This window comes from Nymphaea colorata, chromosome 4, assembly GCF_008831285.2.
Source record: "Nymphaea colorata isolate Beijing-Zhang1983 chromosome 4, ASM883128v2, whole genome shotgun sequence".
Classification (NCBI taxonomy): Eukaryota; Viridiplantae; Streptophyta; class Magnoliopsida; order Nymphaeales; family Nymphaeaceae; genus Nymphaea; species Nymphaea colorata.
The window spans coordinates 24,020,213-24,037,301 of NC_045141.1; the positions used below are offsets into that span (position 1 = coordinate 24,020,213).

Below are 17,089 nucleotides of genomic sequence, written 5' to 3' on the forward strand. Positions count from 1 at the left end.
CACCAGGTCAGCCATTCGTCTTTTTCACATGCCATCTGGTTGGTCATATATGTCATGGCATGTTTGGGATTGAAGCAATTGCAATGTTGAGGGCCTGCAAATCTAGGTCTTGTATGATGCCCGAGCTGGTGAAAGGTTTCTTGGATTTTTTCTAGTGCAAGGTGCTTGGAGAATTGTATAAAATTCACTTGGACTTGTCAGACTCCTCTGTTATAGTTTCTTTCAGCTTCATGGCTGCTTGTTAAGTTCTTGGTACTGAGCACCTTGCTGTTTATGATTATGTAAGAAGTACCTTATTTCTTTTGTCCTTGTAATTATGAGATCGTACATTATGTGGTATTTACAGGTTGTGGATGCTTATGCATTGGTAGGAGATATTGCTGGGCTGGTAGAGAAAATGCAAAGCTTTTATATGCAAGAGGTCCTTTCAGACACTCAGACAGCTTTGAAGGATATTTTGCAGGAGGTGTGTACACTCAACTGCTGCAGCCTTTCAATGAGCTACATTGCAACAGTCATAAGTTGTCAAAAGCATCTAGCTACAACAGGCTCTACCTTTTTGTAGTTGGTGTTTATTTAGCTGCCTTCCTGCTTCATGTTGATAAACAACATTAAATAAAGAAACTGTTGATCTATCTTAAGTACTTCTTTGATAGAGAGTCGTCTAAACTTTTATTTGTTTTCGTCATAAAGAATCTCAAGTGGATCTGGGTGTTAGCTGGTAACGTAACAGCATCCCATGGACTTTTGCCACTAGTTGCTTCATCCCTTCAAGTGGAAATAACTTTCCAAATATGGCTTTTCATTATGGCATTTTGGTGTCCAAACACTAAAACTGATATTGGCTAGAGATATTAGTGCATGTGTCTGCTGTTCATGTGAATATGTTTGCTTATATGCATCAACATTTTCTTTGTTAATTTGTGTTCTGACACTCAAACATGAAAACATACACAAAAAAATGCTTGTGATTTACATAGTATGTATCTAATGGTTCATTTGCCGCTGCTGGCTTTTGTAACTTGTCAAGAATGATGATTTTGCTTTTTTTTATATTTATTTGTTTGAGTTTGGAAGTCTTAGTGCTAGTTATTTTGAATAAACCGTATAAATTCAAGTAGCAATAACGTTCTTTCATAGACAGGGGAACCGTTTTCCTTTTTTGCAACATTGACTTTTATAATATTCAGTTTATTATAATAAATAAGGAACTTCATCAACCAGATGTATTATTGTATTTTTTTATACACTTTTAAAGAGGCCTATAATTGATCTTTTGTTTCGGGAAATATGTGGTGGTCTTGAACCATTTTAATGTATAGGTACACTCTCTTGCTTTATAGATCTAGCTCTAGTTACCAAATCTTGTTCGGATGATGCAGATTTTATATTGTAATTTTGTTTACCATTAAATCATTGTAATCTCCTTCAATGCATCATCAGATTCAATTTCTTTTTATGGAAAAATCAACAGCACATAATTGTGGTCGGGGAGGTTTTATAAGACATGATAGAAAGAAAGTAGTAAATGCTGAAATTAACTCTAATATCAGTGGACAAGTCTAATAAATTATGACTTATAAGTTCTTTTCCATTTTAGTCTATGCCAGCATAGGATATGCTCGAATTTTTTCACAGCAGACATACTCATTAAGCATGCCAATAAAGTCCTACTACACCTGCACGATGTTGAGAACAGTTCCCTAATGCAAAAAATGGGAGGTTTGCATTGTCTTTGGTCTGCATTCCTTATCATTCCTATGCCATATGAAGTGGAAGCCGTATCATTTCTGGCACTTTGGGCACTGATTGTTAGAAAAAACCCATAACCTCCTTGGGGTTATCTCACACTTGGAAGCAGGAGCTTGAAAAGGAATAAATGTAGTGATATTTCTATTTTTTGTTGTTGTAAAACAGAATCGGGATGGGATATGGTTCCAAAGGATGAACTGGATATGGACAGTTCCATTAAGATCTCATTCTTGAACAAAAAGAGACTTTGTTATTTATTCCATCTGTTCCATGGATGGCGAAAAGGAGAATGCATGTAGCATCATGATTTTGTATAAGAGATATTTCCATTAAAGGCAGATCTATTTACTCTATAATAATTGAAATTACGATGCAAGGTATTCATATGGAATATTGGCAGAATCTTTTGTATAACCAGTGAAGTTATCTCAGTAGTATAATCAATTGGTGGTTATTTTACTTCTTAGTTCTTTGAGACATGAATTTAGTTTCTACATGAAAACTGAAGGGTGTTTTGTAACACTTTCTATCATTTGCAGGATCTTAATCTACAGGATCCACATAAAAGTAGGTAGGTTGCAGCATTTCCCACCAGATCCTTCTCTTTCCTGGTTGACATTTCCTCTTTCAGCTGTTTGAACAGCTTGCTTGAATTGCTTCTATGTGGTGCCAATTCAGAAGGGATTTTTTTTTTATCTTCTTTACTCGTTTTGATGATGTTTATGTTTTAGCCTACAAGATTGAGTAAAACCAATCCTAAAATGGGATTGGTTTTTCAGATCTCTTCCCATCCCTAAGGTCCACCAATCCTAGTGCATAAGCATGGTTATGGAGGAGGAAAAAGAAAAAAAAAAGTGCGAGAGAGAGAGAAAGAAAGAAGAAGTAGGTGCAAGAGTAAGAAAAAAGATGAAAAAGCCAGTAATGAAATGGATAGGATGAACCCCTTGCTCTGAGCTTATATGTGCATCCTTGGTTTCTTTCATGCTGACCCAAGCTAAGTATTCTGTCAGGCTTCTCTATGCATCTGGATTGCGATTTACTATATTGCTATAAACTTCATATTAAAAATGGCAGCTGATATTTTTTGGCCAAGTTGTGTGTTTCATTGTTGAGAAGAAGGTTTTATGAAGCATCAGATTGTGTCTTCTTTGCCATTATTAATGACTTCCAGAAATTGTTTTGCAGACTTTATGCTGTGATTAGATTGTAAAACAGACTTCCCCAGTATCAAAGATTAACACAGAATCTGTGTGATAACTAGGCTAATCTATAACAAAAATATGAATTTATGGTGCTGGGTGCAGGAATTTGAACTATGACACTCCTATCCTGAAAAGATTGACAATTCTGAATGTGGAACTTATCCTAAAAAGTTCCCCTGTGATGGATGAGTTGCAGAATTTTGAAATGGGACGTTCTTATTTTAAAACGATCTAACAGCTTCTTTCAATTCTTCAATTCCCTTTTTCCTTCATGTCGTCAGGTATTGGTTAATGAACTTGCAAGTCTCAATTGAACTTGAATGCTGTTCTGTCCTTTTGTAAACAAATGAAAAATCCATCTTATTACGGCATATGACAGAGATATAAAAAAAAAATACCTAATAAGATTGATTGGTTAAAAATGTGGAATTATTTATTTTCTTTTATCTGTGCATTTTAAGGTTTAACTCAATTTGTGGACTGGTCTTACTAGTCTATGTATCATTCCAATACAATTAAAATGGGTTGGTTTCCTTTTCATCCAGAAAAAGGGATTTTTTTTCTCTAAATCTACTGAAAAGAGTGTTGAAAAGAAGTACTTGTCTGGGGTTCGAAAAATGCCACATTGGTGATGCCTTTTCTTCATTCAGAGTAGCCTACAAGGGATTTCTATGAGCGAACATGTGTCTTGATGATGTTGCCTAGGGGTTTTGGCTGGATTTATCTGGTCATTGGTCAGTTGGTTGAGACTTTAATAAACTTACAAAAGTCCACCATGATATCCAGCCAAAGTCACAAAGGCTGTGATAATTTGAAAATTTTGGAACATAAGAAATGAAAAACACAATGATCTAATGGACATAAGTAACTCAAAAAATATTTGTAGTGTTCATATATTCAATGTGGTGCATGTTACTCTTTTTATCCCCAAGTAGTAAAATGTAAGGGGAAAAAGAGCGAAAAGGCAAGATAAATGACTAAGTCAAAAGTGAACTTATAAGTCAACAAATTTAATTGGAAAACTCAACAATAGGTTATACCTGGCAGAAAGATAAATCCATGTAGTGTTTGCAACTATGTCACATGGGTACTGCTTTTATGGAGCAGTACCGTACCCTACGGGTATGATACGGGTGCGGGTATGCCCATGGGTACATCCCGGGTACGGTCAAAGCAGTATCAATACGGTCAACGTACCCATGACTGTAGTCATCTTTTTTTAGGCTCGGTCAACATTGACCAAGTCCATTTCTGTTCAAAATTATGGTTTTTTTTTTGTTTTTTTCTATTTTTTAGTATATTTGTTACTTTCATACTTTGTTCATTAGATTCTTTTTCATAATCTATACATTTTGAATCGAATGTGTTGTTTTTGTTTGTTTGAATCTCTGAGACATGGGAGCAGCTGTGCACTTGAAGTGTCGGTGTTGTCTCTGATGGACATGGGTGTGGGTATGGACATGCCTTCGACACGGCATGAACATGGTGCCTGGTGGTGTCGGGTACAGTCAATGTACACAGGGACCTTTTTTGGACACGGTCAGCACCGACCCACTCCCCTTTCATCCATTTTTTTTGTACCTTTCACTGACCGACTCTTCTTTGAATTCTTTTGTTAGTCAACTGCTCCTCTCCTTTACCTTGTTCCCTGCATCTTCATCTCCTTTTTTACATCTTCCTGTCATTTTTACATCTTCATGTCGTTTTTTCCTTGCTTCTTTTCCCATTTTTCATTGGCCAACGATTAAGTCCTTCCATTCTACATCACACTACAACTGTTCCATTCTACATCACACTACAACTGCCGTGCTCTCTTTTCCACCTTCGTGACTGCAACTGCATACATGCTGTTATATTTTTGCTGTATCTGTAATTATGTGTTCAATATGCAACATAGAATTTATATATTCAATATACTACAATATAATTATATATGTTTCCATGCTTATTTTCGTGTGTGTATATATATATATATATATATATATACATATTATATAGACATTATATATTATACATATATATATATATTATATTGTATATATAATATTAGATATAATATCTATATAATATGTATATATTTTTATATAGTACACAGAAAACGCATTTTTTTGAAAAAACGCAAAAAAAAGCGTGATAAATTAAATGGCCGTTTAAAACTTAAAAAAACGTGTTTTTTTTTGAAAAAAACATTAAAAACGAAAAAAAACATGTTTTTAACGCGTTTTTTTTTCACCATTTCAGTTTTTTTAATGCCATACAGTTTTTTTTTATTTTCTATTTTTCATTTGTTGCAAATGTACTTATCTTGTGATGTTTGTGTCACTTATTTTAATGCCCGACAGGTAACCCGGCCCGTGGCCCAGGCCTAATTATATATATCTTGTGATGTTTGTGTCATTTATTTCATTGACCATCTTGTTTATACATTGAGAAGCTATATCTGTCGGCCTAAATAATTATGTAATGTTTTGATCATCACATTCTTCTGTTTAGAGTCTAGACTACGAGTTTGTTGCTTTGATTTCAGGTTGACCTACAGCGATCTGTGCCTTCAAATACCAGAATCCAAGTTCAGACGATGTCTGTTGTACACACTCAATGTTTTATTCAAGATAATGAGTTCGTATTATGCAATTATGAGCTTTCGACTTGATGATCAGGTATGCACTTAATTTTAGGCCATACAGGCATTTTTTATGGATTGATGTTGATCTTTTTATGCTTGCATTTTTTTCCCCCCTACTATTGTTTCAGATTCCAGCAAGCTCTTCTTGTTCACAGGAAAATTTGCATGTTGCATCTAGTTTAGATAAGCCTGAGAAGCCTGTGCAGCTGAATGCCGCTGCCTCTGATGTTCTTTCTCATGCGGACCAATCTAGCTCTGAGATCATAACATATGGTGGGGATGGTCATGTTATTGCTGATTTGTCTAACAAGCCTCAAGATTCTTCTTCATCACTCTGTGATGGTCAGAGGCCTGTAGTTGAGGCCACTGATGATCCTACGCCTAGCAGTAGTTCTTCTTGTGATCAGTTGAGGAAGGAATCAGTTGCTTACATTGCGCAAGCATTGCAGAAAGGTCGAAGGAACCTTTGGCATCTGACGGCAAGTCGTGTATCTGTGTTGTTGTCATGCTCAGCTGCATCTTCGACAAGCACTCATCAATTTTTGAAGAACTATGAAGACCTGAACTCTTTTGTTCTGGCTGGGGAAGCATTTTGTGGAGCTGAAGCTTCTGAATTTAGGCAAAGACTGAAGATCGTTTCTGAAAATTATTTAGCATCTCTACATCGGCAAAGTATTTGTGTAAGTGTCCCTTGTTCTTAGTTTCCATTTCTGGTCCATTTGCTGTTCATAAGTGATATTCTTCTATTTCTAGCCCTACTTGCATTAGCTAAATAAGGTACGAAAAAAGTGCGTGTCCTTGCATATTATATCATCCAAGTTGATATTGCTTAGCTTTTCTTCAAACTAACAATTTTTACCCTTTTGCTTTTTGTCACTTCCTGCATCATATCGCTAATTTGTGCTGCTATATTGCATTTCCTGCCCTTTGTGTCACAAGTTTATGATTTTAAAAGTCAATTTAGTTCGTGACTTGTTTATTTTTGTCATGTGTTAATGTGCAAGCTAATGAAAAGGTATATCTTGGTAATTGTTGTAAATATCTCGACTTTTGGAAATTGATTAACCCAAAGGGCAGTTGTCAAGAACCCTGACCTGGATCCAGTGCATATTCTGGGGTCAAGTCAGTAACTTCCAAATTTAGATAAGATCTGGACAAGAAAAATTCTGAGGTCTATTTGGGTGTGGGATGGAATCAGGCAAGCAGATGGGTTGGTGTGCATTTTTCTCCTAAAAAACAACCCTTTTAGCCATTTTTTGCAAGGCTGGTGCTGTGGAAGCTCACATTTTTGTTGGGTCTGAGGCTTGCTGTGAAAATGAGCTAGGTCTGAATCCGGCCAACTTTCAGGAAAATGGCTGGACTTTAGGGTGTTGGTCAGACTGACTCTTGTCCATATCTGTTGGTTCTTCTGCCTTATATTTATCTTTCTTTTCCTGTTGATTGAGGTTAATGTTTGACTTAGTTTACTAGTTTAGATGGTTTATTGGAGCCTGATTACCTTTAATGTCATTATAAAGTATGGCAATTTCCTTGAATACATATTTGGCATTGGTGATGTATGATGAAAATGTTTAGGATATAGTAGATTTGTATGCTGCAGTAGTTAAATGATCGTTTTTGTTTTAATCCAGGCTTTAAAAATGGTTCTTGAGAAGGAAACCTGGCTGCAAATAACACCTGAGACAGTGCAGATGTTGAATTTGGCGGGCCTTGTTGGTGATGGGGCACCAGTTATTGTCCATCATTTTGTGAATACACCCAAGATTTTGCATTCCAGTGGATCTGGAAGAGAATCTGGACATCTGAAAAGCGGATTTGCACGTTGGTTTAAGATGGGGAATCCATTTGACTTGAAGCATGTGGATGACATAAGCTCTCCACGAAGCTATGACAACAACAATAATGGATCACAGAATGGCAGAATCGCCCATGGCAATTCTCAAAGGAATGAGGAGGATGTTAATGGACCTTCAATAGAAGATGAAAATGAAGATCTTCTGGCTGACTTTATTGATGAGGATAGCCAGCTACCTAGTCGTATCTCTAGACCGTCTTATGCAAGAAAGCACAGTGCAAACTGGGAGGGTAATGAAAATGGCATACTAACTGGGTCTTCATTGTCCCTTCTGAGGTTAGTTACTGTTACTTATGCGGTAGTCAAGGTGTCAAGGCTTATTTTCTAATGGGATTCATCTGTAAGCATGCCCATTTGAATCTGTTGGTAGTGATGTACAATATTGTATTTTTAGGTTGATGGATAAGTATGCAAGACTCATGCAGAAGCTGGGGGTTGTGAACATTGAATTTTTTAAGGTAAATATCCTTATCTGCTTTGTCCTCTTACAATTTGTTTCACTACTGAACTTTTTTTTTTTTTTTGGATTTATGCAGGGAATCTGCCAGTTGTTTGAGCTGTATTTTTATGTTATATTTGAGACATTTGGTCATCGGGATGCATTTATTGCTGTGAAGGGTCACCCAGAGGCTCTAACTTGTATGTGGATTCCTTGGTAGATCTGTAGCATTTTGACAGTAATATTTGCTTATCAAATAGGAAAATTGGGCTGACTGCTTGTTCTCATGGTGGCAGATCGCCTCAAGGCTGCTCTAACAAGAATAACACATGAATTATCTGAGCAGCGAATAAGGAGTCCAAATTCATCAACATCTGTTAATGGTACATTTGACGTTACACCAACTTGCCCCTCTATCACAAATCTTGCACCAAATACAACTTTTGGACTAAAGGTAAGATATCCGTTGCGGATACATTAACAAGTTTTAACCTTCCCTAATTTTGTGGTACCATCAAAGGGGCTTCTTGATAATGAGCATCTGTCTTCTTGATAATGGGTATCTGTCTTTGATATTTTGATAATAGTCTATATGAAATTTATGAATGTCTTCTGCATTTGACTAAAAATCCGTAGTAGTAGTCTCTGAGTTTTATAATTATGACAGAAATTGCTCTTCTGCAGAGAATGAATTCTCTGATGAGATTGGAAATTTACAAATTGACCAAAAAAAAAAAAATCATATTTTATGAAGGGTCTGGTGGATGGTTCTTGAATGGACATTCTTTGAAAAGCAAAGGCCAGTGAACTGATAATGTGCATTCGGTCTTCAATAAGTTCGACCTTTATTTCCATTAAGAAGGTGTAAGGCTTTGATTGAAGGCCACTTCTGTCATTATGAATAGCTATAACTAATTGATCATACATCCTGTTCTGATGCCACACAAACCTGGTACTGTCAAACAGTTTTGCCAGTATTGGTCATGTATCAGTTCATCAATGAATACACGTTGTCTCATCTGCAGACTGAAATGATTCTGGCTGATTTGCAGTTGGACAAATCTGCATTTTCATTTTATTAAATATTTGTAAATATTTTTTCATTATTTTATAGATAAAAAATACAAAATAGACCAATATGGTCCATTGCACGACACAGTCAGCAACCAACATGGTGCTGTAGGTGATATTGGAAAAATTTCTGTCAAGTGCTACATATTGATCATTACAGAAGGTCAAAATGAACAGCGGTATTACCATTCTTGGTTTCTTGAGAACACATATGTTTACTTATCTGTGAAGGTCAATAAAATTGTGGCTCTTGTGACCATTCAATGGATATACTGTATGTTATAGCAGAGCTATGATAGTATCTGTTTATGCATGCATATCTTTATTGCACAAGCAGTTTAAGAAAACAAATTTAACCTAGAAGTATATTTTACAACTTGAAGGATATTGGCAATTGAAGAACTGCGTGAACTTTAAAAGTAGGACTTACGAGGATTTTGAAGAATTTTTTTTTTCAAAGAGAGCTGTTCTCTAATGTGAACTTCTAGGTTCTTCTTAGAGTTCATTGTTTACTGTTGTCACAATTGCTTCTGATTTTCTTGGTTATGATATGCAGCAATTCTAGGAGCTTCTGAAATTGTTGCTGTTGGTTCTTCTGTTTAATTTGATTCAATATTAGTACAATTTGACTCTTCAGTGACATCCCAGTAGTTCTCAGTTGGGGCCATTTTGACGCTCAGGCCCATTGATGATTTTGTACCTTTTACAGGAAAGATGTAACGGGGTAGAATCAATATTACAGATTGCTCAAATTTTACATCAATCAAGAGTGCATCTGCAATCAATGATTTTGGAGAACAACACGGCTCTAGTCGATGAATTTTACATCAATGTGGTTAGTTTTCTCGTAGTATTGGCTTGCCTTTGGTTATTTGAAAGATTCTTTGAGTAGCACAGCCACTTTTTTCCGTGCACTATGTACATCTTCACACACTCAACAGTTATAATCACTGTGCAGTTCATAAAAATATGAGCTCTTGTACTTGTAGGTGGATGCTGTTCCAGATCTTATAGAGCATATCCATCGGACAACTGCAAAATATCTACTAAATATTAATGGGTATGTACCAAGTACGTACATGCTTGACCTTGGAGTTTTTGAATGTCTTGCTGCAGGCAGCAAACCCAATTGATTAATGGTTGATCGGTTACACCCTTAACTTTATGCATGAAATGATGATGCATTTGTTCATTTCTGAGTGAAGATCTGTTTAATGGGTTATAGTTGCTAATAATGATCAGATTCGTTAAACTTTGGACTTGTTATACTCCCATCATGTGTTTATTGTCACAGATAATATGGCCTTATGCCAAAACCAATTGAAATAGTACAATTGAATAATATCTGGGAACCGGCACATGGCTCTTTGCCCTTATTTTCTTTTAGTTAAAAAAGAGAAATGTTCAGGAATGGAGTAAACTCTCACAGTTGATGAGGGGAAGCATGGTGACGCAGGACAACTGAATCTCTTGTGTCTTCTAACAAACAGATGTTGGCACATAGCAACATTGGCTTCATGATGGTGAGTTTAACAGGGGTTCTCAACCAGAAAAGTACTTCAAAGCTCTGTGGTTGAAGCAGCATTGAGCTCCAAGTCACTTTGACTCTTTAACAAGTTCTATTTCTTCAGAATTTTGTTAGATGTGCACCTAAAATATGAGGAGGGCCTAATTGGAACAAATAATATGCTAATATGGTGGAAACTGAAAAAAACAAGACTAAAATCACTAAAACCATGTGCTCTAAGAGTTGAATTCGAGAGCATGTATCATGGAAATAAATATTGCAATCTGTATTACATTTCATAATATTAGATCAAAGATGATTACCACAGCACAAATCTGCAAAAACCAGAGAGAAGGAGAGAGAGACATGCACAAAAGGCAGGGGCTGCAGAAGCAAAACCTCCTCCTAGGACAAGGATGCCCTTTGAAAAAAACAGAAATAAATTATAGTTGAGCCATTGAAAAGTTTTGTCACATGTTGAATAGAGAATGCGCATCCTGGACTAGGCATGTCTGGATCTGGATCCAGATCCATGCACGTTAACTCAATATCTTAACAATATGGTCCTATGTTGCATAATGCATTTCCTGGAATGATTTTTGGGGGCTGATGCTGGTCTCTGTGTACTGTAAATATGAACGAAAACTTTTGCATTGTTGAAAATTATTGATCATGTTCAGCATTCTTGGCTCGCCCACCATGTGGTTGAGAATTGTCAGCTCCTGCAAACTGAGGAACTGGCAGGGGGCATGTGGATGGCAGCCCAAACCCCTAGTTTTGCCTCCAAAACCAGGTTTAGGGTGTGTTTGGATGGCATGAAGGTTGGGTTTGGCCAAAACCTAGTTTTGTTTGAGGTGGAAAGACAATCCTGTTCGCCCCAAGCTTTTTTCACCGAAAACCTAGTTTTGTTATGTCATCCAGACACACAAACCAAGTTTCTGAAACTCATTAAAAAAAAATAGTTTTCACTAAACCAAGTCTCCACAAAATTGAGTTTTTGAAGGTGTCATCCAAACACCCCCAAAGTTTTTCTGGGCTGTGAACTACCACTCATATTTGAATATCAGTATGAATTAGTCCTTGTATTTTCTTCAGGAAGTTTATCATTGCATGAACTTTATATCCACATGGAAGACCAGGCCAATGCGATTTTACGTTATGACACCTAGCCTGTTGTCACAGTTCAATTCACCAACATAGTAGGACTCAAAAGCACTTGTTCTGCCTGTATACAAGAACCTTTTTGCGTCAAATCTAAATTTGTATTGAATCTTTATATTCTGCTCTTCTGGTTAAAAATCACCAGATTTTAAAAGAAACTTGTTATTATAATTGATCTTTGCTTAAGATGCTTCATTTACTTTTGATCACTGAACAAATAGATCCTATCTTGCATCTTGAAGGATTGATTTTAGATCATGTCACCTGATGCTTTTTAACATGTGAAATGCCATCAGAACTATTCATTTTATTGTTGGTGTATCATCATCATTACATTTACATGGTTGTCAGGAGCCAGATTTCTGGTCCTTGTCTCAGTTCCAAGATATTCCTAACACCATCACAAATATTTGTGTCTCAAATTCTCTTGTGCTTCTCAGTTACTTTCTTTGCTTTCCTCTCTCTCCATTCTTCATGCTGTCCTGTCACCTGTGTGTGACACAATTGGCATACAGTGTATCTTTCATGCATTGTATTATCAAATCTCCATTGATGCTTAGAGTTGAAAGAGTCACTTCCTTCTAAAGTATCCATGTCCATCTAATTAGCGATAGTACTAAAAGGTGTCTCTGAGTAAGCTCCTAGTGATTCTGTCTCCTAAAGGTTCAGTGTTAGAGAAAATAAAAGAATGATAGCCATACTAATAGTGGTGTTCAGAAATTTGACATGATATAATTCAGTTGGAGGCATATTGTCAAAGTATTCACTTTTCTTGTTCAGTCAACTCAATAGTTTTGGCATGATACTGCCTCTTCTGATATGCTTATTTGTTCCAAGGTTTTGTGGTTCTAGTGGTTTCCTTTCTTGGCAAGGTCTTCATATCATAGTATCCCTGTTGTGCTGTATTCAACTATTTATATCTTGTGGCATCTGTAATTGAAAAATAAGATATCTACTTCCTTCATTTGAAGAGTTTGTGGAATTAGTTCTGTGTTCCTAATCACTAATTGCCAATTTAGGTATGTGGAGCGGATTGCAAGTGCAAAATGGGAGGTTAAGGATCTTGGGTTAGAGCACAACGGGTATACTTTTTAATGCATGATCTTGTAGAAATTTAATTTTATTTTGGTAATCAAATGTTCATTTTTTTTCCCTCTTAGTATTGACTTTCATGCACAGATGGGTGAACATTCATGTTACATCCTAACCCTTTTATTTAGTTGAATTCTGAATGGCTGTAAACTCTTCTTCCCAAGAAGATAATGTGTATGAATCTTTCTCCAATGAATCATGCTAGTGTTGCTACTTACTCGTTGGTACAGTACAGTCTCTCTCTCTCTCTCTCTCTCCACCCATATATATATATATATATATGTGTGTGTGTGTGTGTGTCTGTGTGTGTGTGTTGTCCAGTCCAGCTGCTGTTTTTGCAATTCCCCTTTGTGACATAGTACCATTGAGGGTGCATATTGCTTTTACCAAATTCCTTTATATAGATACAGTGAGGAGCATTCCCATACCTTCTCGTTCCAAGGTGAAGTCAATTCAGTCTGCTTGCAGGGCTGACACTCCAAGGCGATCCAGTAGGATTCCCTTGCAAAATGTACGTTTATATATATAGAACGAGAAGTCAATTCAGTCTGCTTGCAGGGCTGACACTCCAAGGCGATCCAGTAGGATTCCCTTGCAAAATGTACGTTTATATATATATATATATATATATAGTTTCGGATCACAGCTTGCCTCACCAAGTAGGATTCTTCATGCTTTATATATATACACATGTATATAGATTGATTATAAAAGAAACTATATAAGACTTACCAGGGTCATTCCTGACTATACAGCCCCTTGTTTCGATCGGCAGCTCCTTAGCTTCTTAGATTCTCCAAAGCTGGGATGACATGCACATAAATCAATCCTTATTAGCACCTAATCTTCACCCCCAGATATAGGAAAATGGGGACTAACTCTCACTTTTCCCAAATTCTGTAGTTGCTGGGACCTTCCCTCTATGGCTGCAGCAAATAGGAACCTAAAATGCTGCAGTGTGGAGTTAAATAAGGCCAATACATGAGCAGCAACACTTCATTACAAATTTTATGAGGATGGCTCCTCCAGTCCTCCTTCCTTAATTTCTCATTTAACATCTTCAGTTACTACCTGCAGCCATGCATATATTAATTAGCCCCTTTACTTTTTCATAACTGCACCTCTTTATGACATACTAGACAGTTTCTACTTGACCTAACAGTTATTTGAATCTACCATTTATATATCAATGAATTAGCCTATACCCATTTAGAGTTATTGCAGTAAATAAGAAAAAGGAAAAATGTTGGGTCTTACACTGAACCTGTCCATGGAAGAGATTCCAGGGTGAGCCATCTACTGAACAAAAGGGAGGGGTTTTGTTGAGGATCTCATGTCAAAAGCTTTCGACTTTCGAGTTATAGAAGTGAACCCATCCATGAAGAGGTCAAGCATGTCTCATGATGTGAGAAGTTTATCCAGGGTGGCCTCTACCCTGGATAATTTCACTGTGATAAGACCTTGTAGATCTGGCCTGTTCTTCCTTTTTCATGTAAAAATGGGAGATGAGTTCGAAGTTGTTAGTGGTGGGGCTATGTGTACTTGAAAGGATGATAGATTGAGGGGCTCAACAAAGTGGAGAAAGCCCTGCTCATAAAAGACACCCTCAAAGATGAGGGTGGAGAAGAAAGAAGTGAGTGTTATATATGAAAGGTAGGACATAAGCTTCCTTGTGTTTTTTATCAGTTGGTTAAGTTGTAGCACATATTCTCACTTAGGAAGATCAACGATTGCTTTATGTTTGAGGTGCACATTGTCTAGCAGTTATACACCACTTTTTGCCTTTCATTTCTATCTCTATCTGCCTATGCTCATTTCCAATGTGCTAGAACATGCCGTCTAAATTCAGGGTTGCGGCATGGTTTTGCTGTTGGAAATTGATTCTTGGCCCAGATTTTATTGGGAATATATGACCTCAAAAATATGACAAATTGTAGGGCCCTCAGTTTTTAATGGCATCCAATTACCTACTTTCATGTTGTAATTGGGTGATCAAGGTTTTGCTCATACTAAACTAAGTGACATGGACATGGTAGATTGGTCTCCCACTCATGTCGACACGCTGACACAGTGACAGCAGTAGTGAGACACATTGAGGCACGTTTTGGATCGGTCCGAGTCACACCTGATCCAAAACACATGAAATCCTTTGTTTTTTAACAAAATGCATGAATTTTTTGTGGGATTTTTGCGTATATATATTACACCCAATTCAAAATGCATTAAACCATGTTCCTTTTAACAAAATGTGTAGATTTTCGTGGGATTTTCTGACACACACTTCCACAATTGCTGTAGTTGGCCATACCCATACTTCAACCCATACCCATGTGACTTGAATGCTAACAGAACCGTGTGCGAAGCACATCTTTGAGATCCTGAACCTAAAATATTAGGAAAATGCATGACAAAATTGTCCATACCCTCCTGCTGTAGCAGACAATCACCATTCTATACACACACAAACACCCACAAAAAAAAAAAAAACTGCTTACGTCACAAGGTTAGCGGTATTGATATGGGGGAGAGAGAGAGAGAGCTCCACCATACCTGAAAACCAGGAAGGAGACTGAAAAATGTCAACCCTGATATTTATTTTGGTAATATATATTGTATGGATTAGGTCAGAAGTTTTGATTCACTTACGAAGATGTGGGGTGCAAGTCCCAGTGCTTGGTGCTGCATTGACTCCTCTCTCTCTCTCTCTCTCTCCAGTTTGCCAGAAATCTTTCCTTTGACATTGAGCAAAGAAAAATCATGCAAGGGTTGGTCACATTGTTGCCTTGGTCCCAGTACACGTGTGTGCAGAAAACAGGACCTGCTTCTAAGTATTGAATTATTGGTTTTTAAGTTGTTTGTTCACATGATTCTTTTGCCCTCAGGTACGTTGATTTACTGCTGGGTGAGTTCAAGCATTACAAAACAAGGCTAGCTCATGGAGGAATTCGGAAGGAGGTAGGGTCCTTTTTTACACTATTCTGTTTAGTTAGTCATTTCATGGTGCCACACACATCATATGCATATTTTGATCCTGTTTGAAAGGTTCATGTGCATAGCTTGAGCTTGTTTGCAAGGTTTAATAAATTACATTTTTGTTTTTTATCCTTCCATTATCTATCTATACTACCATTGGCATTAATAAGAAGTTAAGCTAAAGAGTTTACCTAAATTGCCTGTGGCATATGTCGCAGCCTCAGGGTGTATGCGTCAGACTGCCTAATCATTCTACTCTATGTTCATCTGTACAAGTACCACCAATAGGAGCTGTTGTAGGTCCCCACTATATTTTTCCTCCTTCAAACACCTTTGTTACTCTCGATATTAATGTTATTTCCGAGCACTTGGCATGCTTTCTTTCTTGTTAAGCCTTTGTTAACAATGCAATGCTGCTAGACAAGTAGCCTAAGTTCTATAATTTTTTCTGTCTTCTTGTGTTTCCTTTTTATACTTTTCTTTTTGTATTTTATTTTTCCTTCTGTATTTTATTTTCGTGTTTTTTATTGTGGTCATTTTTAGGAAAAAGCTTTGACCTTGGGCTGGGCATTGCTGACCTGCCCAGTGGCTACATATCTAGCTCCTGGAGTTCAGTAGCTAGTTCTGCTCCTTTTTTGTTGTATTTAAGGGGGAAATGTTCCTCTTGTTGTGTATTTGTTCGTTCCATAAAAACATGCCGCAAGTTTTTCAGCTTCACCTGTCTGGAGTCTGTGGAAAAGATATTTGAGATATTGCTAGATCATCGTTTACTTGTTTGTTATGAAGATACACTGCTGTTTTTGTTTTTACAATTAAGCACTTTTGCTTTGTAGAAAATTTTCATCCAGAAGAAGGTTTTACACCGTAGCTTGAGAGTTGACTCATGACTTGCTGGTTGAACTGGGTGGCTCAACTGGGTCATTGTAGCTTCACCTTTTTATGTAAAAGCACACTTACATATGTATATGGCATGGTTTGCTTTTTTGCATGAGGATACCGCATCTGCAGAGTGAAACTTAAGACACTTGGTGATATAAAGCCTCGTGGCTGGTACCCTGTCCCCTGAGGCTTGCCATGAAGGTAGCTCTCATAGGTTTTGAACTTTGATCATTTCCTGACAATACATGGCTATACCCACTACACCAACTTCCTTAGGGCTGTGTATATTGTATGCTTCTGATACATTATATTTACTAGTATTTTTATACATAATTTGTTAATTATTGGTAAATATACACTATCATTTTCTATGTGATAGTGAAAATTTTATAAAAAATATGTGCATTATGTATTTGTAAAGTTTACTTAATAACTCTGTGTAATATACACCTCAATTAGATCATTCAGCAGCTGAGACATGGCTTTTGTCAACTTCCTGGCCATTCATTTCTTTGACCAAGCAGGTGACCGA

General features: G+C 36.9%; 1 protein-coding gene across 4 annotated transcripts in view; it reads left to right on the forward strand.

Annotated features, from left to right (window-relative positions):
• Positions 1 to 17,089, forward strand: part of LOC116252643 (uncharacterized) — a 29,417-nt gene that overhangs the window by 10,062 nt on the left and 2,266 nt on the right. For 2 of the 4 annotated variants that reach the window (XM_031627051.2, XM_031627053.1), the window contains 12 exons: positions 347 to 466; positions 2,292 to 2,323; positions 5,482 to 5,614; positions 5,709 to 6,260; positions 7,212 to 7,711; positions 7,830 to 7,893; positions 7,972 to 8,074; positions 8,171 to 8,328; positions 9,655 to 9,780; positions 9,935 to 10,005; positions 12,633 to 12,695; positions 15,588 to 15,660. In XM_031627051.2, the coding sequence (XP_031482911.1) occupies positions 347 to 466; positions 2,292 to 2,323; positions 5,482 to 5,614; positions 5,709 to 6,260; positions 7,212 to 7,711; positions 7,830 to 7,893; positions 7,972 to 8,074; positions 8,171 to 8,328; positions 9,655 to 9,780; positions 9,935 to 10,005; positions 12,633 to 12,695; positions 15,588 to 15,660 (1,995 nt within the window). Of the gene's footprint in view, positions 1 to 346; positions 467 to 2,291; positions 2,324 to 5,481; positions 5,615 to 5,708; positions 6,261 to 7,211; positions 7,712 to 7,829; positions 7,894 to 7,971; positions 8,075 to 8,170; positions 8,329 to 9,654; positions 9,781 to 9,934; positions 10,017 to 12,632; positions 12,696 to 15,587; positions 15,661 to 17,089 lie in introns of all 4 variants that reach the window. The other 2 variants (XR_007573020.1, XM_031627052.2) reach the window with 2 other exon arrangements.